Source organism: Micropterus dolomieu, linkage group LG02, assembly GCF_021292245.1.
Source record: "Micropterus dolomieu isolate WLL.071019.BEF.003 ecotype Adirondacks linkage group LG02, ASM2129224v1, whole genome shotgun sequence".
Lineage (NCBI taxonomy): Eukaryota > Metazoa > Chordata > Actinopteri > Centrarchiformes > Centrarchidae > Micropterus > Micropterus dolomieu.
The window spans coordinates 27,685,788-27,712,341 of record NC_060151.1 but is presented as its reverse complement, the minus strand read 5'-3'; the positions used below and the strand labels follow the sequence as shown (position 1 = coordinate 27,712,341).

The following is a 26,554-nucleotide window of genomic DNA, read 5'->3' as shown; positions in this document are numbered from 1 at the left end:
GTTAAACAGGGACGGCTATAGAGCCGTGCCAGTACACATAAATGAAACCAACTGCTGGTGGCAGAACACCCCAAGGTCACACTCGACAGGAGTACAAGTATAATTTTGTATTTGACAAAAAGGAGGAGGAAGAAATAGAGGGGGAAAATGAGGCTTTAACCCAGCGACAGGTTCATATCTGAGCTGTGTGAACAACAGAAACAGCTGTTCCAACTGGACTGAACACCTGCCTTCATTCAGGGACGTTCCCTGAGGCCTACAGCCACAGCTGGACATCTGGACAGTGAATGAAAGCAACTACTTTATATTTGATCATATTGACAGATGTACGCAGACAAATCGCTCAGGTCATTAAAAGCAGGGTTTGTCTTCACTGACAAGCTGTGAAATACTAATGAATTGTAAGTTAAAATGAGTAAGATTTGCTTGGTCGACTTCTTTTTTTCATCCTTCTGAATGATGTCCGATGCAGGAACACAGCAGACACAACACAAAGTGTCCTAAATATTTTGGAAATGTATAAAGGCACTCATCTCATCTCAAGTCCACGGTTTTATAGACCATCTAAAGAAATTATTCAAAGTAAATTCTTGCTCTTTGTAGGAAAGGTTAATGACATGAAATCAGGAGAAATGAAAACTACTTCCTCAGCAATTGTTCTGTAACTAAGAACTTTAAGAGAAATGCATAAATCATTATAATTCCAGTAGGTTATTATCTAAACTTTAATATTGTTAATGTCCTTAATTTTCTGCCATTTTGTCTCAAATGTGACTTTAAATGCCTATACATTTTGTACATATACACCCATTTTCTTATTTACTTTAATGAAGCGTACACTTACATCTGCAGCTCAAGTCTTTCTCAACAGATGGAGTCACGTCCTTACTTTAGTCATGTGATGACAATTTAATAACGGCGGTATCACAATGACAACTGAGCAAAACCCACCTGCTGAGGAAGACCATGGCATACAGACAAAAGCAAATTTCTTTGGTCATGTCTGTGTCATGTCACCATATTTCCCGCAGATTAAGCTTAACATAGTATCGTTCGAAATTCCAGAGCTTGTCTAGAAACGCCAAGAATTTGAAAGACGTTTGAGTTTGCAAACAGACTTTTTTTTTTCCTCGGAAATAATGAACCATTTCACTTCCAAAGTAAAGACCTTTTTATAAGATGCAAAACCGAAGCAAGTGGATGAGAAATAGCTGCACTCTCTTCCCTTTTAAATTAAGTTTGTGAAAATAAAAATACATCGTCTACTTTGAATCTGTTCTGTTTAAATGATGGATGAGTCACACAACAGAACAATTTCTCTTGCCAGTCAAAACTTTCTCTGGGCTACCAGCTTTAATCACGGCATAAAAGTACAAAGCTTTGTGTGTCATATTATTATGAAGCTGTGGTCCAAGTAAAGTGGTGAACTCGTATTGAGAGCTTTCAAACCTGATCATTACAGCACATCCTTTCATGTGCTGAACTGTTTAACAGCATTATTTGAAATTTGTCATTTTCGTTGAGTAAACACCACTCGGCAGTCAGACTCTAACTAAACTAAACTTGCACGCTCGGCTTGTTAATGTATTCAGAATGAACGTGCCACAAAGGCTACCTTTGGTCTATTAATGAGCCAGTCAAAATTATTAAAACTAATTTTATCATCTGTAATGAAAAATGAACAAATTGTGTTTGATATTGTTGGCAAAACTAACAAGGAGAATTCTGCTTTGATCAGGAAAATATCTGAACCCTGTAGGAGAATTTAATCAGCAACAAGGTTTTGGCTTCAGAATATCTCCATAGAAAAAAAAAGAAAGCTGATTAGGTTAAGGGGGAGGGGGAGTAGAGAAGCAATAAAATGAGCCCATACCCAAAGAGATCATTAAGTTAATGGATTACTGGTGGCTAAAAACATTACACTGCAGAGATCTGCGGACAGCCGAGGCAGACGAGCACCACGCTGAGCGACGACGCTGAGAGCTGAGAGCCAACTCAGAAGTGACGAAGGGCATTAGCAGCCCTGCATCCTCCAGTCTGCAGCTGGTATTAGCAGGCACCGAGCGCTCTGTCAACACGTATTACTCCACACACAAATCATCTGACCGGCGTCAGCAGTTTGCCTGCACTACAGCAGGAACACTGAGGGGAAGACAGATAATAACTTTAGAAAGGAATAACTTGTGTTTCTCAGATGTGATAAGAAACATGCGGCAAAAGCTTGAGAATATGGTTGTAGAAATAATCAGACAAGATCTTAAAGGTTTACAGTGGGCTGGATTCACAAGCAAATAGAATAGGCTGGGCAGGACAACTGTTACTGTTACAAAATCAGGTTGAAATATGTTAGAAAGTAGAAGTTATAAGAAACTATTATATGATTTTTCAGGGCCAGCTGTTAGCTGTCCAGCCTTTAATCCTTCTGGGAGCTTTAACACCCGACTTTGAGGTGGATATCCATGGAGCTTGTAAACTGTGAAGCCGGACCATCGTGAGCTTTACGCAACAGGACAAACGGTATCATGGAAAAGACAAGAGGATCACTGTCAAACACCGAGGATCCAACACACATGCATACATTAAAGGCTATTTATTGTGTTGTTGGTGTTTAAGCTGTGGAGTGGAGATCTTCGCCTTTACATTGCTATCTGGTGACAAGTACAGGGATTTGTCTGCTGCATGTGTACGTGCAGAGCTGGCTCTGAGGCTAAGGAGCATCATTACGGACTAAACACAACTCAAACAAAACACAGGCTTTCTGGTGCCCCACAGTCTACCCAACTGAGGCTCTGGAAGAACAGAGGGAGGGGGAGTTGTCTGTAGTCAGTGAGAGGGGGAAGCAGCTACGCAGAACTCAGATGATTAGAGCAACTAATTTATTGAAACTATTATTTTTTACTTCTTCAAACTTTTACATGACCCACCAATGGCTCCGTCTTTACAAACTCATGTTGATCGGCCAACTCAAACCCACAGTACTTTAGATTTCAGGGGTAGATTCTAAAGTTTCCAAAAACAGAAAAATGTCAGTTTGAATTTTGGGGAAGTGCTAAAAAAAATAATACACAAGACATCTACAATATTTCCTTTTGATATGATGGTGCAGCCGTTAAAATTATGGTATCATGTGCCTTTAATGAAGTGTTGGAACCAGCTGATACAGAACATACATGTAAATGTGATGCTGGTGTAACTGTGGAAAACTTTTTTTTTCTAAATTTAAAAGAAACTTGAGGGAAGAGTTCAAGTAGAAATGGCTATTATGTGGTGTGGTAGTAAAATGAGAGGAAGGTACCTGCCAAGATGTGAAGCAATCACTGATGTTTGAAGCCAAAGGATGTGTGTTACACAGTGGTGGAAGATCTCAGTAAAAGTTGCATTACCACACCGTGAAAGTTCAAAATTACAAGTCCCGCATTCAGTTTCAAATGACTAAATTGAATGATTCAATATTAATAGCAAAATGATTGTCAAAATTGACATGCAGAGCTGACATATTGTAATATTGTTAATGATTCATTACTATGTAAACAGCAGTGTAATGTTGCAACTGGAGGAGGTGGAGCTCATTTCAACAACTTTATACATTATTCAATCAGTGGTGGAGAATAACTATGTCAGTGAAGTACTTTTTCTGCTACATTATACTTCTACACCACTACATTTCAGAGAGAAATGCTGCACATGATCAGTTTATAAAATGATGTATTGCTATAGGTTCGACCAGCCAAAAGTATATAAAGTAGTTAAATTAGCTTCACTTCAACCAGCTACAACAAATTTGGCTTGCACGTTTATACAACATTACAATAATCCAATAATATTATATCACTGCTGGTTATATAGTACAATTATTTTTGATTCTTTACGTACAGTTTGCTGATAATACTTCTGTACTTTTACTTCAGTAAGAATTTAAATTCAGGACTATTTCTATTATTTTCAATATCGGTATTGCTTTACTTGCTGTAAATAAAGCTTATGGATACATCCTTCACTGTTTACTTCAGTCTGTAACACTGTCTCGCATAAGTGTTCTTATATTATCATTTTTTTGTTTCCATCTTTGCTGCTAATGGCTCATTGTTGTGCCTTTTTCTGGACTCCACTTCAATGAATCGCTTGTCATCCCTCAATAAATTAAGTTTGATAACTAATTGCAACTCTTGTCTTTTTCTGCACGGTCTAAGCTTTAATGAACAGCCTATAGGTTGTCTGATTTATATGAAAATAGCAGTAATTCAAATTATATTATATTTGAATGCTTTCTTAAAGATTCAATAAGAAAGACATGTGGAGCATCAGCCTGTACTTCTCTCTGTGGAGTACAGATCTTCTCCTGAGCTCATCTCCTGCTGGGCTGCAAATGGGGAGGAGGGGTTGTGCAGATGAAAGAGTGAGAACTGTTAGCAGCTGTTGATTCCTTCAATCACTGAATCTCTGCTCCTTCCTTTATCAGCATGTAATGGGTCTGATGTATGACTGACAGTTTTATAATGATTGGATAGTGTTAACTGGAGGCCAGGAGAGAACTGCTGACCACATGTTGTCTATAAATCAATAATTTATATTGGGTTATTGTCTAATATATACAATATCCATCAGAAATATCTACCAAATACCATCTAAATTCTATTGACTGTAGAGTTTCGTAGTGTTAAGCCATACATTGTTATGCAGAGTAAACCAGATATGATGGTGCTGTGTATAAGTGCTTGATTGTAAAAGTACATGATGCCTGAACTAGCATGAGAAATGTATTTCTGTATTTCTGCGCTCTGTGGCAGGTGTCTTAAAAGTATCCAATCATTCAGACTGGGTTTGAGTGATCAAAACAAGGAAAAACATTTACAGTCATTTCAGCGTCTTTTATTGTACGAATATAAAGAATAAATAGCACATTTCCTTAATTTACAGGATAAAACAAGTCACCGATACACGGCAGTAACATTAATCCACATTGAATTCTGAGGTTGATCTGCTTCATCCAAATATGGAAAACAGCAAGTCCTTAGGTGGCTCTATGCGCCATATCTCCATAAATACAAAATATATAACCAATATTCTCCACAAATAAAGTAGACTCTGGTTAGAATAATACTGACTTTGTACAGGGAGCTATATATAACTGCATGTCACCGCATATACAGAAAATACATTCCTACACTGGGTAGTGCACGTGAAAAAAGAATCACCAAAATAATGAGCTTATAATTTATCTTTTGAGTCTTTTTAACTTGAACAGGAGCATTTGCAGTCTGTGATGATCGGGTACTGAACCGGTATCCACGCGCATTTGAGTGCCCCTTTCTTCTGTAGGCATCTCCATCTCAGTATCGTCAGGTGGGTCGAGTTTGCAGGTTTACACACCATCCCCTCCGGAACCGAACACGACCTTTTGCTCAGGCAGCTGCCCACCCGCACGAATCGCGGCCAGAACCTGTTGCCCAAGTCGGTCCACGTGTACACGACCGGGCAGAAGGAGTACGCCCACAGCCACTGCTGCAGCCGCCGCTTCAGTTTCTTACTGGGCTTGTGCTTCTTGCCGAACTGGACGTCGAAATCCAGTGCTCTGATTTCTTTCGGCAGTACTCCACCGGGCTTTTGGATCTCAAAGTCATCGAGCTCGTCGTTCCCGGTGTATTTGTCCTCCACGGGCGGTAAAATAGACAGAAAGCGGCTGTCAAAGTCTCCCAGGACGCTCTTCAGCTCGGTCTCGTTAAGGTCCCGCTCCTTGGGGTCGAAGACGGGGTCTGGGTCCTCCTTTAATTCCACAAGTGGCAGACTGTCACTCGGGATGGGGCGGAGAAGCAAGTAGTGCTGACAAATCCCCCTGTCCATCAGAAGTCCGAGGGAGAGCACCAGCAGATACATGGCTACAGAATGATCCATGTGGTGATATCAGTGCGCACAGGGAGCTGCTAAAGGGCCACTTTCTTGTGCGCAATTACGCGTGAGCGGTATCCAAACCTGCGTCTTGAGTGTCCCTTAAAATTCAGTTTCCCATGATAAAAATCCGTGAAAGAAATAAAAAAGTTCGTCAGTTGCGGCATCAGTGGAAACACTTTTTTATGACAAGCTGCAAGGCAAAGCTCAGATCTCTCCTAGGGCTCCGTGCGCGCGGGCTCGGCATGGTGCTCGCGTTATCTCCTCCACAGAAAAGCGCTGAGCGTCACCCGCGACCTCCGTTATATTCTCCTCACGGTGCGTGACGTAATTCGTGCGCCCCTCTTGAATGTTGGGTTTGTTGTCTAGGAGGAGATCCCCAATACCTCCTTCTTCCACCGCACTGAAGGGGGTGGCGGAGGGGGAGGCGGGGGTTTGCCGGGAGAGGAGACGCCCCCTGTCGGTTTTCCAGACTTCCTTAAATAAGTCTCACAGTGGGAATGATTGTGGAAGTCTTTCATCTGGAGAATCCTTCTGCTTGAACCTCAGTATAAAGCACCCAAAGGTTCCACTACTAGAGTCCCCGCAGCATCCCAGAACATCCAAAACGTCTTGTAAAAAACAATAACTTGGAACAATAACTATAAATTTTGAGGCACTTCCATTTCCATTCCAGCTTCTCCATATTGTTATCATTTATACCACAGTTCTCCACTGCCTTTATATGACTGCTATAGTTAACAATTTCTTAAAAAAAAAATACAATATGATTCATTTATAAATGTACAATGTAAGTATATTGTAGTTGAAATCAGCTCCCTCACCACATTAATGTCAATGCTGCTTATGTCAATGGATCAGAAATAGTAATCCACTGATAATGTAACACTGACAGTGGCCATACTTTCACTTGATTACTACATTTTTACGAGTTCTACTAATAAGGAGTATTTTCACATTGTGGTATTACACTTTTATTGGCCCCCCCTTTTGCCCGATGTCAGCTGGGATTGGCTCCAGCCAATGAATCCTGTACCCAGGATAAGCGGTTGGTGATGGATGGATGGATGGAATTACACTTTTAAGTAAAGGATCGGCATATTTCTTTCACCACTGGTAAAAAAAAGTGTAGTTTAATTTAGTTTAGACAACAGGCTTCATTTGGTTCAGAGGTCCTGAAAGCTTTTAGAACACAGAGAGACCACCACAGATGCTCAGATCTGAAAGTTGCTCTTCTTTAACTGGGAACTTTTTTGGTAATTTAAGTCAAATTTAACACTGATGACCACAGATTTAATCAAAGGCAAGGATCAGCAAAAATCAGCTTGACGCCAACCTGATTTTTATTTTTAGATGCAAAAAAATTATTGATTAAAAAAAAAAAAAAAAAAAAAAAACATAAAAGAGGGTTCAAGGAGTGTCATATTAAGACATTTATTTTTCAATTAGCATAAACTTAAATATCTAGCCATAATAATTTAACTAAGTCAGAGATTAAATCTCCTTTAAGCCATTGATAAGCAGCAACCTGCCAATGGGTCAATCAAACTCACGTTCCCACTAAACTTAAATTATTGTAATGATCACAAAGTTTTTTAAAGACGCCAAATATGTCTGGCTGAAATTTGTGGATATGCATGTAAAATGACTCGCAAGACATATAAAATATGATTTTACTTTTGAAAAAACTGACTTTAAAGTCTGGGTTTTGAACATTTCACTCAGTGTAAACATCATACTGCTTCAATAAAGAGCTGAAACAAGCTGGTACAGAATATGATACCGTCAAACAAGATAAGATCATCTTAGCTACCTGAAAGCACCAGAACTTAAGGGGACACACACAAAGAGAAAGCTGTACGTTAAGGAGATAAATTTCACTTGTTTCCATTTTGTTCACATATTTCTTGATGAAACAAGGCACACTGCAAATGAAACAAGCAAAGTTTTTGATGAACGGCACAATTTACAGCCTGAAAATGAGATTAAGTACACTTTTTGCAGTGTATTTACTGCTTATGTCCAACTGAAGTGGGACAATATTTCTGCCTGTAACGGTGCCACAGCAAGCCTCTCAATAAGGCCAGCCAAATTAGCTCCCAAATAAACAACGCTCACTAACCAGCAGCCATGGAAAGTATCACAATTTGCAAACCTGTCTAAACTCATGCTCAGAGAATCATTCTTTGAAAAATAATTTAATGGAAGAACTTAGCCAGCTGCTACATCAGCCATAAACCATCCGCTTTAGATAAATGCATCTCTGTTTCATTTTGAATGAGCTAATTCACACAAGCACTTGAGCACACGACTCATTTAGTTTACGGTGAAATGATGGTGAAAAGTCTGGAAAATGTCACCTTTATATTTTTCATCTGACCGGCACGTATCATAAAGTATCACTCCCAAAAATGCCTGACAGATAGGATAAATCCAGAGCATTCACATGCAGGATGGCTGCAGGGTAAACTCCTCACACATAGAGATACGTGCAAAACTAACTTCAGCCTCTTAAACAGCATTCAAGAAATCATTGACATTTAAAGCATAATGCCATTAAAGATGAATGAGCAACCACTTATTTTCTTTTTAGCAAATTTAATTTAAGCAGTTGAACTTACTTGCTGTGCTTAATCGCACGCTTGGAAGAAGTTTCTAAATGAAACTGGCATGTTAAATAATATTTCACACGCTGGAATATTTCATTTCTAATGTGGCTGCATGGTCCAAATATGGTTCTCATTAAGTGTCATCAGGATTGCCAGGCTCATTTAACGCTGAGTTGTTTTTGTTTCTTCTAATCCCTTCCTACTGTTTTACCACAGGAACATTTTGATAGTGAAATATTCCTGCTTGAAAAGACAGGCTACTTGAGACAGACGCCTGCTTAATTGAATAGTTTTTTTTATTCTTGAGTTAACCAAACACAGTTCCCTTTGGCTAATAAACCGGCCGATGTAATGACCTTTTTTTCGCGGGGTCTGGTTCTTGAGAAGACTTTTAAACCTGCGCTTAAGGATATGCGTTCAAAATGAATCCCCTTGTTCGAGCCGTGCACAGGTCATTGTAGCCTTCCCTGCTGATTTCTCATTTAGTGAGGAAAAGCAGACTTCTCTCTTGGCAGACACCTTCAGCACTGGTACCAAGAAAAGGCACGCTCAGGTAGAAACACACACACACACACACACACACACACACACAAAACAGAAAGGACTCAATGATTCTGATATCTTTTATCCATGCAGGAGCAAACCACAAAGACCCGAGGTATTTAGAAAGTCTGCTTCGGGAGTCATTTCTTGATACAAAATCATCCAAGCACAGTTTTGAGGTGTGATATCCTTGATATCTGCAGTGGTTCCGTGCAGGGGGTTATCAATGACAGAGAGCAGCTCCAGTGTCATTCAGAAAACACAAAGCACCTTTTACATGCTTTATCTCCCTCTGCACGCTGTTTCACACCTTGGGCTAATTGAGGCCACGTTGCCAAGCTGAATACACACTGACATGAAGTGGGTGCTATTCTGTTTACTCTGGCACTCGGGAGGTGTGCAATTTGCTCGTTTGTTTAGCACTTTTTTCCATTCCTCTGCAATCCAAGAGCACACAATCACAATAATCACTCCTGCTGTGAGCTTAATTAAAATTAATTGCTACTCTGACCACTGACCATGAGCTGGGTGGGAGATTTACATTCTTGCAAATCACACTATTTTGGTCCCGTTTCAGAAATTAAGGACTTTATTACCCATCTATTCCCTGCTGAAAACAAAAATTTAAAAGAAATTTTTTGTCAGTCTTGAAAATAAGAAAACAAGCTTGGCCTTGCATCAACCTGAAACATGAAAATCCAACTGCCTTCTGTTTAGCGACTTATTTTCTGAAGATTGTTAAAATGTTCGTGTATAGGTTTCATTTTATTCATATTTTTTAGATTTCTATGGCGAGGCAGTAAGATTTTTTTTTATTCAAATAACAGTTTTATACTCTTTATAACTCTGGACCTCAAATAATATATTATTCAAATGAGCCCTTTATGTTGAACCTATATAGTCATCTTCAGGTTGTACAGAACACTCGGCTTTTAACAAGCCCTATAATTAGCACATTTAGCTCATTTTTTCCCACAGGTTGCAGAGTTGATGCTTAAAGCCTGGTGTGAGTGTGTGTTCCTTCCATTGCTCCATAAAAGTTTTCACAGACAGAAACTCTGCATGCAAACAAAGTCATTAAACCAAGCCTCAGAACAAAGTACACAGCGATTACTCAGGAGACTGAATTTGTATTTAGGTGTACAGGTGACAGACGATCAGTATAATATATGTGAAAAAGAAACTATAAACGTGATAGTGCTCCTCTTTGTTAGTTTAGGGATTCTTCGGGAGAAGCTGAAAAAACATTTTTCTGCCTTCAAATAACCTACAAAACTAAAGACCTTGAGAGATTACACGGTTGACAGGATTCAAATCTGCACTGCTAGTCAGGTATTAAGAGTCACACAATTTAAAGTACAAGTACACAAATGGGTCAACTGGTGGCATTGTAACAAGTATTTTTACATTTGGGTTGTAACTCCTGAACTGTGACTTCTTTTAAATGTTTTCCCCTTTGGCTCATTGTGTGTACTTATTTTCCTTTCTGCATAATCATTTTTCCAGTATCTTGAATTTTATTGATAAAACATTGGAGTTGATCTAAATAAATAATTCAAAATTTTACACACAGTGTAGACTTCCCAGATTACAACTAATACCAAGAATTTTGATAACCCACATTATTTAGCTGTTAAAACACATTTAGACCAACATTAGACCATGAAAAAGTGCTGCCCCCTCGTTAATTTCAATGGGACCGCTGCATTGGCTCAGCAGGGGTGCAGACACGGAGGGCTTCAGCAAAAAAACAAAAGTTTGTCCAGGAACCTTTGCAAGCCACTGTGGTGGGCGATGAAATACATGCAAGCCCACATTTCTGGTAGATTCTGTTCACCTGCAATTGTCAATAAAATTATGTCCGCTGTGACAACTTCTACAGAGTTGTAACATCTTATCTGAGTCTTACAAACTATGCTGTTTTACATGTTCTGATAAGCCTGGAGACTCAGATCTGTTACTCAAACTGGACTTCTTAGATCATATTTCATCATGTCACTACCTGAAGCAACACGCCCCCACCAACAAAGCCATTCATATTTTTTAACGAGGGGTTTTCTGTCAGTGCCCACTAACGTGTGGGATGGACTTTTGGTTTCAATCGAAAGCACTACCGTGAGGACAATTTTAATTACTTACTTACTAATGATTTAGAGCTTTCAACCAAGTTTCACAGTCTTCATTCAGGAACCAGAGTTGGCTCCGGGATTATAACCAAACTGTCCATTTTCATTTACTTGACACCTCTGTAACACCTCTGTCCAGGATTTTAATAGTGAAATTTGGCTGTGACACACAAGCAAAGTCTATGGTGAAGCTACGCAAAGAGGAAAAAAAAAAAAACAACAACTTTTAAACATTTGATAGTAAAACCTCTATTATCACAACTGGTGACAAGTCTAACGTCACTTGCAACGGTCAGATTGTAACATCTTAGATGTTCTATTTTTGGAAAGTGATTTAAGTTTATTGTCAGTGTCAGATTATTGTCCCGTAGATGTGGAGTCCATTAATGTCCACTTGCAGGTACAAACAGTCTCACTGAGAGTCAGTTGTAATTCAGGATCCTCATCGGCTTGCACTGGTCAAACCTTGGTCAGGACTAATACTAACCTGACTACTGACCTGGACTAACTATAGTCCAGGTCAGTAGTTTAAGATCAGCCTTTATTTTACTGGAATCAAAGTATATACTTGGGTTCTTGATGGATGATTCAGCACTCCATCAACCCGCAATGTGATATGAAGCCTGCCGACCAGCAGAGACACACAGCAGGCGTCTGCTGCAGCTAGCAGGGCATTTAGCGCATTTCAGCGGCCTGCCGAAGCTGAGGCGTTGATCCCCACATGGCGATCTGGCTGGATTCCTACAGATCATCAGAAGCCGAAGCTGCAGCCATGCCATAGGCTCCTGTGAATGAGCGAACAGGCCAGGAGTCAGAGCGTAGTGGTGGTGGCTGTGGGGGGATGACGGGAGGTCGCGGTGTCTCCAACCCCTACAACACAGACGGCTGTTTGTGCCATGCAACCTCCCCCCCTCGCACCCACCCCACCTTGGTCTCAAACTCTCAGCTCCTAATTCACACTTCATAAATCAAGATGACCTGTCCTCATGTGAATTCATCTCTCTCTGTGGTGGATAATAGTGGTGCTATTGTTCCACCGCGAGGATTCATTTCAGTGACATAAACTATCCCCGAGGCCGATGTACAGCCTTGATAGCTATAGCAGCTTCTGGATGTCCACACGGAGACGTCACGGACTGAAATTGCAGTCCTCCATGTCAGGCCATGTCTGGTTGGTTATATTTTCAACTCCTCTGGCAGCTAAAATAGTTCCAAAAATAAGAACACTAATTGGCCAGTGTTTATTTCTGTATGGGAGAAATACTCTAAGTGTTTTTAGCAGGTTGTTTGTGGCACGATGGTTTAACAGTCGGGGCTCTCTGGGAGGTACGGCTCAGTCCACTGAATGGAAAAAGAGCCGACTCTCCCCTTTTTTTAATAAATAAGGTCTTTTATACAAAAATTGGTAATACAGTATAGTTGTGTGTGAGGCTGGCAAGGCAGCGTGTGACATCATGAGTGTTGACTCATGAGCAGATGAGTGATGCACACTGAGCTTTTTGCCTCCTCTCAAACTCATGTTCAGTGCCACAGAAACAGCAGTAAAGCCTCTCTCTACTTCTGTCTGTCCCCCGTCTCTCTCTCTCTACAGCTTAGGGGGATGGGGGGGGGGGGGGTCTGGTAATGAAGCAAGTGTTCCTATGTGTTGCGAGGGGGCTGTCAGCTCTACACACAGCAGACCTCTGTCACCTGTTGCCACCAGCGGGAGGTTCGGGCGACAGGCGTGGAGCCAAGCCTGGCGGCCAGTGGCAGGGCCCTGGCTCCACCTATAGACAGCTCAGCGGGGTGATTTACTCTGCCTCCATGCCGAGGTGTCTACGGACACTCGTGTATACAGTTATAGCAGCAGCGGCATACAGCCAGGCCAATGTCTGAGTTTTTACACCACTGCGTCTCATGTTGACATGAAACAAAGTGCGGCGTTCAGTTTTGGATAGTTTGGCACGGTGACAAAAATGTAATGGATGGCACAGCTAATTAGGTCTTTCTTCACTGAATTAGGTGGGGATAAGAAACTCTGCATTCAGTATTGAGTAAGGACAGTTATACCGTTCGGTCTACTTCAAACTAATTTGTACGGCGTGTCGGCGGACCACATCTAAACGAAAAAGTGTTAGCTGTATTGCTTTATTTTACAAACAGATGTTTCAGATATATCTGTATGTTCTTAAAAAGGCAGTCGAAGGGCCAACTATACTGTCATTTGACTATAACAAAGCAATTTTTAAGCACTGTTTGGTAGATGGGAAGTAACCATTTGTGGCCAATACGCATTTGATGCATACTGACACCTTAAAGGCCAAAGTCTGCGCTTGAGGAGTGGATTGCTTTTGGTCATGCAGCTGCCTGATGCCCTCTGTGATTCTGTTGTTGCTTTCAGCATGAGCTGCAATGAAAGACAAAGTGTCTCAGTGACAGTTGAGCAGAGTTCAACTTCATGCAAATAAGCTCCAACGCAGTGCAGCCATGGTAAATACTGTAAGATGACTGTAAAAATGACTGACGCCATAGTGGATTTCCTTGCACAAGGTGAGTAGAGTCGAGGCGAGTCGAGCTGGTACCATGCAAAGGAAAAGGGGCTCTCCTGTACACATACCTGGCAATTTACAGGGACATCAATAAAAACAAGAAAGCAGAGATAACGTTTTCAGAGATTGTAGGGGCCCCTGGTGTGGTTTTTTTTACAAAGACATGCCTTTGTTAGGAATATGTTTTGTAGATAATAAAATGGTGTTATGGTCTAAATTTACCTAACATTATTTAAAATGTAATGCCACTTCCTTGTGCTAACAAGTTACAACAGGACGATGGCCACAAGAGACAACTACTCTGATTTACCACAAAAGTCAGTGTGAGCCCACAAAGTCTTTCAGGTGAGGCTGGCTGGCTTTCTGTGGCGCAGAAAAGGGAAACAGTGCAGCAGTAGATGAAACGGAGAAATGAAGACTGACAGCAAGAGGAATGGGACTTGAGTTGGGAGGGGGGGTCTGGGGTTTGGGCCTGGCCAGCCGCTGCAGTAGCAGTTAGTGGTGCAGTGGAAAGGGTTAACACGAGACAGTAAAGTGAATCCAGATGTGCGGTTATTATTAATATCTCTGGCTGATGAATGGGAAGGTAAAATTACAGGCGCCAGCCAGGGAGGCCCCGTGTGTTGCCCTGCCACCCAGGCGCTTCCCAGCTCACCTCCACAGCTCTGGCAGCCGCAACAGATCGGGGTGAGACAGTCAGTGGGGTGAGGCTGTCAGCGGACCTCCACGTTGCTTCATGTTTCAGATAAGCCAGAGGCAAAGCAGGCAGGTAGATGGATGGGTCACTTTCCAGCGGACTTCATACGTCCCTTTTATCTCAAGTCAAAATGGACTGACTGATTTCTTCAAACATTTAACTGAAAATAAGTTTCTGAAAGACAATCTACGTGGTAACATGCACATATTTTTGGATTGATACTTAACTACTCAATATCTTTAAATGTGACCCATTTCATGTCACACTGATATTCTGCGTTTATGACGGAAACAAGATTAAGAAGATAGAACTAGAAGTGAAACTGCAGTAGCAGGCGATTACTGGGAGAATAAATCCTTTTTTTTTTTTTTTTGTAGATTTACTCAGAGAGCAAAACTCAGAGTATATCTACCAAAAAATATTGCCAACTGATGAGATTAATTGACACAGAAATGCTAATCATTTCCTGGTTCCGTCCACTCAAATTTGCAGTTTCTCTCTGTCTTTTTAAGCCGAATATATATGCAGTTTGGACTGTTAATTAGACAAAACTAACTATTTGAAGCCAGTTTGGGCTCGGAGAAATTGCAATGGGCATTTTTTAAAAATTTCCAACATACAGCCTAAATTACAAACAGATTGATTAAAAAAAAAACAAAAAAAACCTGAATAACCAAATCTAGAAATTAATTGTTAGTTGCAGCCTAGATAGAACAAATAAACTTTGAAACTCACTGACTGAATTCATGAATTGGAATAAGAATATAATTAGGGCAGAAAAATCTATTCTGTCCACTGCTTGTGTGGCTCTACACAAGGTGAAAGATAGCTAAACAGATGTCTTAGACACTGAAATGGTTATGTTCTGGGCTGTTTACTTGTTTGTCTTCATCAACTTGCTTTCTTACAGTGTTTTTCAACAACTCTGTGAAACTAAGCGCAAACACACAAAAAAAGCTATTAATGTAACTAAAGACAGCGTAGAAATTTACATGCTGGAATTAAACAGATGGCTGCACTACACATGGCAAAAAGATAATGTGATGATCTATAAATCTCACCAAATATGAATTTATACAACATATGCATCGATACTTATCTATAAAGTCAAAACACATAATATAACTCACAATCAAAGCTTCTCCAGGGTTCGATAAAGGTGGATGCCGAAGATAAAACAAAGATGTCCTGAATCACCTAAATTTTCCAAACTAATTGCAAAATGGCTGGTCTGAACTATGACCCTACCCATGTGATCACAATTAACCAATACAGCAATGACATTCAGCTGACAGCAGTCTTAAAGTAACCACTAGGAGGTGCTAGTTGCCCTTAACCTGCATGTAACATAACACTCCCCGCCTGGTATTAAACACGAAACCAGTATAACAAAATCAATAAATGATAAATTTAATTAAAAAGGCCATAATTCACAGACAGTGTTTGAGCCTCTGTGACAACAGAATCAACATGTTTGTTTGACTATGAGCTGCTGTTGAATTTAACCGTCAGGCAGTTCTATGCGTCTTGATAGGAAGGAACCTATAATCACTTTATTGGCTCTATAAGCTTTTCACACCTCCTCCAATTCACACCTCAGTCAGCCTCTCGTGTTGGTTCAACATCTAACAGTGTTGTTGCTGTGAACTCAAATAGTCGTGGAGACAGACAGGATTTCATACCATTTCTGGCAGGCAGAATCATTTTTTTTCCCCTCTCTCTTTTTCCCTTTCATCATAAAACGTGACACTAAGTCAGTAAAGTTTCTGTGTCCTGTTATTCACAAGGAGCTCTGCTGGTTTACATCAGGAGTTTCTCAAACACATCCACAGAGCCACAGACCCCTACTTTGTAAGAACGTTGTGCTGCAGACTTGAAAGCAGTGAGGTCAGCCTTTTTCTCTTTTTATTTGTAGAATAACACTTGCGTTTACAGCTATCTGCAATTGTGTGACTTCAGTCATGGATTTCAATAGTTAAAGTACTTTGTACTCCATCCTGGATAATTCGGGAAAAATTACAGTATCAGAATTACCATATTCCATATTTTGCTCAGCAGTCAGCCTCCAACTTTCATTTGGGGCTTCCAGCCACACTAAGTCGTCCTTTTCCATCTCTATAACTGAGCTTCAGGAGTATGCTCGTCACAGGGGACGCATTTGAAAACTTTAGTGTCATGTTCCCATGTAGACATGGCAAAAATGTAAGAAAGTGATTTCATCGTGGGTGTCAACGCAGTGGCTAAGGAATATCTGTTAGCCTTATTTAACAGCTACCGTTTTTTGACCCACAATCAAAACAGAAGTTACACTCATGCAGTCTGACAACAGAAACAGAGCTATATTAATGTGGACACCTGCACCGTGTGTTCAGCTCCACTGACACAGAAAATCATAAAGAGTCAGTGGTGACAGATAACTCTACCCTGATGCTGGTCCCTTCATGCAGTTACTTTCTACACTTGCTTATCCTGTTCGGGGTCACGGCAGGCTGGAGCCCATCCCTGCATGCAATGGGTGAGAGTGCTGGAAAAGCCTTGTCTGTCACTGGATGATGGAGGTTGTACCAAGTGAAAGAGAAAGAAGACTCAGACAACATTTTTATTGGTTTATTGAGACTGGAGTTGGTGTCTTGTCTCCTACCTACAATCAACACCGGGGTTTTTTCAGCCCATGACCGTATCTTTGCCCATCCTAGCCATGCAGCTGTAGTATCCTTAACTTAACAACCCCATAACCATACTGGCTTTTGTAAGGCAGTGACAAGTTATTTTCACATTTAGGTGTGAGGGTTTGTTGCAAACTACTAGGAATAAAACCCAATTTCACACATAATCTTTGTTGTTAAATAGATTATTCCACATTATGGCTGATGCACTTAACCCTAGGTGCAGACAATTGCAGCTTGAACGCATTAAAAAGCGTCAACTGTCATTGACACCTTTTTCAACTTAATAACACACTTTATGTGCAACATTGTCTCTGCAAAACTCAGCTACTTCTGTACTTCTATCAGCTCTGATGATGTGGTGCATCACGGGAGATAAACGCGGCTGTAGCCGCTTGTTAATTGGTGGCATATTTTGCTGACAGTGTCCAAAATCTCAGGTAAAATTCATGGTCTCCAAAGTGCTTTGACTTGTGGTTTGTGGTGCACTTCTGCTGCAAACGTTTATACAAAATGACAGTGTCAGAAGCTGTTTAAAAGAGCAGAGGAGGCCTGACAGAGGAATAAAGTCTGGAAGAGGAGAAGGTGCCTGGCTGATGGAGGATGGAGCACCCAAGGAGACAGAGGGGAGGGTGTAGTTGAGGGTGGTGGGAACTGAGAAACAAACGTAAATCCAGTAGGGGAGATTCTGACTGGAGTCTGGCTGGCCACAAGGGTTTTTGTTTTAACCATCAGACACATGGCTGCAGGGAGGGAGTGGTGCAGTGGTTGTAGGTGGGATTTGGAGGGGAAGGGGGGGGGGGGTGCCTCTCGGGTTGCTGCTGTCCCCAAGCAGTCCTGTGGGAGCTCTCCCAGCCAGCCTCTCTGTCGCTGTATGCCCCCCCCATCACCACCACCACTACCGCCACCCAGCATGAGGCCCCCACCATCTCTCCACATGACAGCCCAGAAGACAACCTCACACTGGCTTTACTCACACTCCTTTGTGCATTTTCAACACAGGGATACCAGACAAATTATGCTTAATGACCGGCGGTGGTTGCCAGAGGAATGGCTGCTTTGTTGCCAGTGCCAAGTGTGTAAATGTTAGGGTTCAACCTTATACAGCCACCCTCAGTCCCACTGAGCAGATGTCCTGTTTGTTGCTGGAGTTAACAGTCTGGACCGAGGGGCTTTGGTCTGCATCCTGAAGACCCCGAGTACATTTCCAAAATTGCTGTGTCAAACCTATACCTTACCAAACCTAACCTAAAGTCTCTCAGATCATCAAACCAGTGCCTGCTGGATATTCTCAGAGCCCAGCTTAGAATGAAGAGAGATGGTGCGTTTAAAGTATTTGCGCCTAATCTTTGGAATAGTTTCCTCTTCAGATAATACAATTCAATTGACAAATTCAAAACCCAAGATGCATCCCCTCCCTTATCTTAACTGATGACTTTGCACTTTAGTTTTAAGCCTTTTCTTGTTTCGGTTCAATCTAGCTGTTCTTATGCCTATTACTATGCTGCCTATTTGATGTTTTGAGCATAACTGTTTTAATGTGGAACACTTTTAAGTTTTGTTTTGAAAAAACATACTAAAAATAAATTTTACTTATTTATAGAGATAAAAAGCAGTCCAGCCGGGATGGTGGTTGATGGCTAATGAGAACCAGTTTGCAGAACAGAAATCAAAGGAAAATCTGTTCTCTAGAACAAAACAAAGCTAACATATAAAGTTTGCTTTGCTTCTACATACCTTAGTAGGCTGTAGATACATTTCCTCCACTCTATGATTAGAACCACCACTTAAAGTAGTCCCCAACAAATGCACTATTTACTTGTGTTTGGTAAACATTTGTTAAAAATGACAGTGGCTAGCAACATACTGAGCCTTATTAAAAATTAGACTTTGTGAGACGTTTTTAAAAGAAATGTCTTCAGCAGAAAGAAATCCTGGTGCTGAGTGCCACAGACAGGGTACAGAAGTCAGCAACAATTGGTAGTTTTGGTCTTCATAATAAATAAGCAACAAGAAAGAGAGAACAACACGAACTTCATCCGGTGAGGCTTTAAAAATGTTCTTTTGGTCAGGAGATATGAGTCTGCAGAAATTAGGTTCAAATCAAAATAAATTTCAGAAGCAATAAATGCATTTAATTCACTTAATTCAACATACTCCTTACCGTAAGTTGTAGTGTGTTTATAAAGTATTTGCACTTAATTGTGTTTTTATTGAATGTATGGAAAAATTATTTCCTCTTGTGGGACGATACAGTTATGTATTGAACTACGTTTACGACAAATATACATTGTAAATATTTCTATATTTCCTGTTCTTAAACTTCAGAGCAAAACAGAGAAAGCATTGTAGAGTTTCTGCTGTGCAGAAAATGTTGCAAGCTCTGATTTATCTCCAGTGGAGTTGAATTACAAAGCAACTTTCAAAACAGGAAAATGTTAATTGATTTCTAATCAATGTAACCGAGCTGTGTGGGTAAGGCAAATACTACAAGCTAGGATTTCGACTAATTCCAGGAGACTGAAAAATGAGGAGTGGCAGAGAGAGGAGACTTTTTAAAAAGCTGGAGTCAGTCTGATTGCTCCCCAGGGAGACATTTCCACCCCAGTGTCCCACAAATGACATGTTTGTATGTAACGTTATATGCTTTCTTTAAGAGGTGACGCTTTAGTGGGAGACACATTCTTCCCAAGGGCCCTGCAGTCAAACACTGAATATGTGTTGGTTGTTCTACTTCATCTTATTTTTGTCAAACATAAAAATACTAGTGAGATATCATACCTGCTCAGGTGGCTGATTAAGTTTGATTTATACCCCCTGCCTAATCTCAGAATTCCTGGATAGCCTGCAAGAGCATGAAGAAGTTACCTAATTGTACATTCATCTGTACGTGCTGCATGTTCAAGAAACAAATTAACTATTCAAAGTGGAATTTAATCTGATTTATGAGACACTTTCCCCCCCAAGCTATCAGACTCTTAAACTCTAATTCACCCTCAGCACTGCTCCAGTTTATTTCTGTTACCATTTTTCATAATTGATTCTTTATTAATGTATATTGTCTGCTATGTAACAGAAGGGAGTTACAAAACTCATTTTCACTCAACAGCTTGTTGTATTGTGACAATAAACCTACCTACTTAACTTTGTCCCCTTATTTAGCATTTATAAGCCGTATAAAGAGATTTAATGAAGAGTTTATTACACTGTTAATTAACTGTAACTCTTCCTATGGATACATAAGTGGAAGCTGGTGTATAAACGTATGAAGTGTAATAATGTTAAATATGTCTTCATATGTCTTCATTCAATTTAATTATGACAAAACTGTACATTAATTTACAATTATAACACAAATGTCCTTATAATTGCATACAACTAAGGCTGTAACTAACATGTTTTAATAGTTGATTATTTTCTTGATTAATCGATTACAAAATTGTGAACAATGTTGATTAGTAGCTCCCAAAGTCCAAGATGATGTCCTCAAATGTTTTGGTTTTGTCCACAACCCACAGATATTCGCTTTACTGTAATAGAAGAGTAAAGAAACCAGAAGATATTCACACTTAAGCTGGAAAGTTAGATTTTTCTTTCTTATGAAATTACTCTGATTATCAAAATAGTTGGCAAATAATCTAATAGTGGACAAATAACTGATTAATCATTGCAGCTCTGCATACAACATTACAGTGTGTCTTGGACCATGAATCAAACTGCTTATAAATGCTAAATAGGGGGACTTAAAGTAAAGTGTTACCCTGATTTTTTTCAAGGGATTCTTGTGGGCAAATTTATTGGACTATGAAATAGAACATCTGTGTTGCACACAAGTAAATTAGCAGGCAATTTGTACCAATGAGATCTGTTTTAGTTTAAATTAGACCATCACATAAACACAGAAAGAAAGGCATTTTCCACTGCTTCAGGCTGTGCGCTGTTTGTTTTTTTAAGCATTTTTCTCACGCAGAATGAAATGTAAAGACACCCAACATGGCACCTCTGGAGCACCACAGCGGACACCAGTTTCATTCGTGTATTTTGGCCCTGATGTGGCTGCAAAACTGACTTCTATTGGACAGTGCCCAGATGCATACAGAACAGAACAGATGCATGTTTGAATCTGATGTACCCCAGACAGAAATAAAAGGAAAGGCATATGGACACACAGCAGATGATAAGAAATAACAGGACAGAAGAGTTGTTTGCCTTCACAATATGCTTCCAACAAACAAGATTTGCTAATGTTTTCATTACATGGACACATAAACAGACAAACATTTAACCAAGAACCTGATTACATCTAGTCTGTCTTGTTTGTTGTTGTTAAATTTATTGTCGAACTGTATATCTGTCTGTCCTATTTGTGAGCACAGAGGACAAAAAATGTTTGGTCTGGTAAATTAAACTGAATCTAATTTTGAATTTCGCATTATTACATTATTTGATATTTGTTACTCTAGCATCCGTTTTCAGGAGGCTTGGAATTTAACATCAGCATTTTGTTCTTAATGTGAAAACATTAAAATGTCAAACATTTTGCAAATGTGATTGTAAGATCAGGGACCAGAAGCACTATGACTTTGCTAAAAAGCGTGTTCGACAAACGACAAAAATGCACCGCACATTATTTAGCATTCATAGGGTTTCATTAATGAGATTTATCAGTTCTTCTCTGTGCTATATAAAAAAAATCCATATGCACTGAAAGTATAAGAATCACCACAAAATGAATTATATTTAGTGTCTTATTTTAAATTAAATAAGATTTATTGCACATACAGGAGAAGATAAGCAAATAAAGCAGTGAGCACGCTCATGCAGTGAGCAGCTTTATCTTTACTCATATCTAGAGAAAGTAAAAGGTGTTTGCAGCTACTCTCCATCATTACTCCAAAATTTAATATTCAAATCTTCTGCCATGTTTAAGGATTAAAAATTAGCACTGAAACGGATAGTTGGATAGTTGTTTTTTTTCATTGAGCATTAAATGTTTGGTCTATCAGATGTCCAAAAATAGATAAAGTTGTCCATCACAATTCCCCAAGAACCCAAGGTGACGACTTCAAATTGCTTGTTCTGTCCAACCAACGGTCCAAACCCAAGATATTAAATTTACAGTTCTATAAACAGAGAAAAACAGCAAATCTTAAAATGAGATGTTGGAATAATTTAATCTCTGGTTTTCTTCAACTTTACAAATGGCCTAACTCAATTTGTCAATGAACTAATCAATTAACGGAGTGATTGTTTCAGCACTAGATTAAAGCACAGAAAATAAGTCAGAGTTGTTCTCTGTGCTATGCCGTCATTGCCTTCTTGTAGCATTTCTGATCGGCTGCAGATAAATGTTTCTTTGGGGAAAATCTAGATTGATAGATGGTCTGCCATGTTGTGACATGGCAATTTGGCATGGAATGGTGCACTGTCACCAAGGTCCAGTGATCAAAGGAGTCACAGGGGTCAGCAGGACAGTTCACAGTCTTCACACCCATACCAGCCCTCCTTGAGAATCACTGCATATTTTTACCATCTAATCCCCTGCAGTGTGAACTCTGGAGGTCTGACTACAGACAAACCATTTCTGGAAACACTTTAAGTCCCCTTATTTAGCATTTATAAGCAGTATATAAACAATTAAAATATGGTTAAGAACCCATTATAATGTAGTTTTAAGCAGGTATAAGTGGGTCCTCCTGTGGGCTGCCGTATATCAAGGTAATACATGGTAATATAGTAAAACGTAAAAAAGAAATTAAATCTGTCCTCATGGGATAAGATATTATTGCTGAAAAATACTGTACATTCATACAAACTTAAAGGTTCTGTATATGAGATTGTGAGCATTAATATAGCAACAAACCACTATATCTTAACATCGAAAATAGGGCTGGACAATAAAACAATAGCAATAATTATCGTAATATAATTTTTTTCAATAACAATAAATGTTCAATAAATATTCAATAAATATTTGATTTTAATCACTTGAATCATAAACGAATTAGGACTTAATTTTTTATTAAGACGGTTATTTTGTTGAGAAAAAAAGAACTGAAAAAAGCTTTTACTTAATTTTACTCATGCAAGCATATGTGTTCATCATAATTGTTTTGAGTGTTCTACCTCAGATTTGTGAAGTGATCCACTGTTTGGCATCAAGTGTTGACCATAAAGACGAGTTTAAACCACAATTAACCATCAACTTTCCCTCAGTAGCAAAAATCAGCCTTTAAACTCAAAAGAAATAAAAATTTGATTCTTATCGTGATAATTATCGATATCGAAAGATATGAAATTTTTTATCGTGATAACATTTTTGGCCATATCGTCCAGCCCTGATCGAAAATCATTAGTAATGGTGTCCTGCGCAGAGAATGACATCACGCTCCCTGTGTGTTACGTGCGGCGCTGTTCTTTGTTTTAGTAGGCAATCTGGCTGCGCGTGTGTGCACCATGCATGTTAGTGCATGTGAATCACTGTAAAGCTGTTGGCTTTGAGGACAGCGATATAACGGCTGGTTCTTTTCTCATACACGAGGCTGCTTCTGGCTAAACAAAAAGGATCTTACTCTTTAACAAAAAAGGTCCATCCCTGTAGGTCCTTTCTATAATGTTTTCAGAACAACAAACTGAGCCTGTCAGAGGCAAAAACAAGCACCTTTAGTTAATGAACTTTGACACATTTGTCCCCAAAGATTTACTTTGCAGCAGACCAAAGCAGAGTTGGTGATTGCTGGAACAGTGAAAAGACGAACAAAGATGGTTTTGATGAGTTTTATTTTGTTTATGTATAGTTTAAAATATGTGTATTTTACGATGATCTGTGAGGATCTGGTGGGCTGTTTGGGTCTGAGATGCTGGAGCGACATTTAGTGGCAGTAAATGTCACATACAGATTCTTTAAATGACCTTAGCCATGTAGAACTACATTATAGTGTCATGTAAATATACTGCTTATGAATACTAAATAGGGGGACTAAAAGTAAAGCATTATTACTGATTTTGAAGCTGTATTGTTAAATTCTGTTTCCAACTTGATCATTTCTTTTTATTTCTTTCTAGTATCTGTAGGCAGTGCTCATTTCTTGTTGATTATCACAACTCAGTTCAGAGTATTTTTCCCAGGAAGACCTACCTGACACCTGGTATTTACAACTACAATAAAAAACTTTAATGAACTGGACTCTCATCAAATTGTGCTATTGTCTGCTATTGTAGTAGCAAAACAAATATTTGCCCATTTTAAACTGTTGATTATTCGTTTCATTTTGTTAGTTTTAAGTTAAGCACACGCCATTAACCTGGCAGAGGGAGGTTGTTCAGTAGCTCCGTCAGATACAAGCTGTTTGGGGATCAAAGAAATTCTCAGCCAGCATGGGTGCTGTTTGACTGTGAAAACTCAACGTTGTGCCCCTGAGTAGAAGGGATTCACTGTGAGATAGAGACGAAGAAGGGATCAGTGGCATGCCCAGCTGAGGCCAGGGAGGGAGGGGGTTGAAAGCAAACAGCCTACTGCCAGTGTGATATATGTTTAAGCCCAGTGGGTGCAGAGCATAGACACCCTACTTAAGATCTTTAACTCGTCTCAGCAACCAGGATGGTTGATCCCTGCCGACTCTGTGACCCAAGCTGGTGCTTTATTAAAGAAAAACAGAAGCTGTGCTTAAATGCCCATATGAAGGCAAAGACGAGGGCATTTAAAAATCTGTTTAATTTTGATTCTTGGCTACACATATAAGCATGTACAATGTGTTATTGTACCTTTAAAACTAATTTGAGACCCTCTGAGAGTTTCCTGGTTAAAGTTATTTTATTGATTCAGTCAATACATTCCTCACTGTCTTTGAAAGGGTTAAATTATGTAACTTCTACTGAGGGATTTTATTGCCAAAAATGTACTACCTTTAAAAAAATAAATTAAAAAAATGAGAAAAGAATGTGCATACCAAGTGAAAAGGGCATATTCAAAACCATGTGGAAGTTTCAATGAATGTATGACTTCTGGATGGAATTACAACACTCAAAAGGATATCACTGGGTGATACAGATAAAACCCTCTCTCTTAGCATCTGTAATTTCACATTGTGAAATCAGTATTTACCATGATATAGTGAATTTTCTGGAAAATCAAATCAACAATTTTGTCTAATATTGTCAGTTTAATACCCAAACAAAGTGATTGACACTGAAATCCTACAAAAACACAATATTGCCCACTATAGTTGCAGCACTGTTTTATAACTGAGATGCAACACTATTTTATTAATAGCTGTAAGAAAAGACAAAACAAACAAAATAAAGGCTCAGTAGAGTAAAATAAATGTTTCAGTAAATGTATAACTTGTGGGCTGGCATGAATAATCATTTAGGATATGGTGTATACATGTGATATTTAATCAAATTGCATCAGCTATTTATGGTAAGAAATGACTGATGGCCAAACAATAAAGGCTAATTTTCCTGTCAATCTGGAAAAATCTCTTTTAGTCAAAATTTGACTACATTTTGGACTGAATTCCTCCAGAAATTCCCTTCACAATAGGTTGATGCAACTTTAATGTTCTCCAGTCAGTCCGTGTAAACTGACGAACTGGAGGGGTTAAATTGACTGGAACGATGATGCGTCTTTATGATAAATATGACATCAATCCACCATCATCAGCTCCATCTGTTTTTATATTCAGCCCTACATCGCTCTGCTCCGTCCAGCTGCACTGACCGAACTGTGCCGTGAAAATCCATCATAGCGTCTATGAACATTTATTGCTCCTATTCGGCTTCCCAGACACTGAAGTATGAAAATAGTGGCTCAGAGACAGAGGCCCGGTACCTGACCCTGAGAGTGACTCACAGTTACAAATTTGTATTTTTTCCCTTCTTTCAATGTCAGTCCGACGCCGGCTGAGGTCTGCAAGTAAAGATGAGGGGGGGGGGGACTGCAATTTGCCATCCTGTAACAATTAATTAGGAGTCACTCAGATTACCTGAGTGGTCCAGAGACAGTCAATTGAGACTCTCCCACAAAGAAAGAAGACCAACTCAGACCACCCAGATGCCTCAGAGAGCACTGCTGCTGTTTATGTAAATCATTTTCAGAACAGCAAATAAAATGATATGTTGTCAACTAAGGCATTAAAACACCAGCATATCTGTCCTGAAATCTTTTACATCTTTTTTCTTTTACAGCAGCTTTCAGATCACTGCTGATGGCCTGATGTTGAATGTTTGAAAAAGGTAATATGTGCACGGCTTTGTGCAAATATCCATTCTTTTCCGTATAGATTTTTAGTTTTAAATTAACAATGGCACTCAATCTTTGGGCCTCTGCAGAGGTTGCAGGTGAATGGCAGCAATGTAGATCAAAGTTACGACAGTCATAACTTGACAGACAGCAGATCCACATGCTGTACTTCTCCACATGTGATTTATTTAATCTTGTAACCCATTCTCCGCTGCAACAAACAGGCTGATCAGGTGAGGACAGACAGGGAAGTGC

At 39.6% G+C, this 26,554-nt stretch overlaps 2 protein-coding genes across 3 annotated transcripts in view; both read right to left on the bottom strand.

Annotated features, from left to right (window-relative positions):
* The window catches only part of LOC123961410 (RNA binding protein fox-1 homolog 3-like), a 496,038-nt gene that overhangs the window by 454,391 nt on the left and 15,093 nt on the right, over window positions 1-26,554 (bottom strand). The gene's annotated exons all lie outside the window — the stretch shown is intronic.
* On the bottom strand, window positions 4,854-6,255 carry nog1 (noggin 1). The gene has a single exon (XM_046036813.1). It carries the CDS (start codon window positions 5,890-5,892, stop codon window positions 5,233-5,235), a length of 660 nt encoding a protein of 219 aa, XP_045892769.1. The 5' UTR covers window positions 5,893-6,255; the 3' UTR covers window positions 4,854-5,232.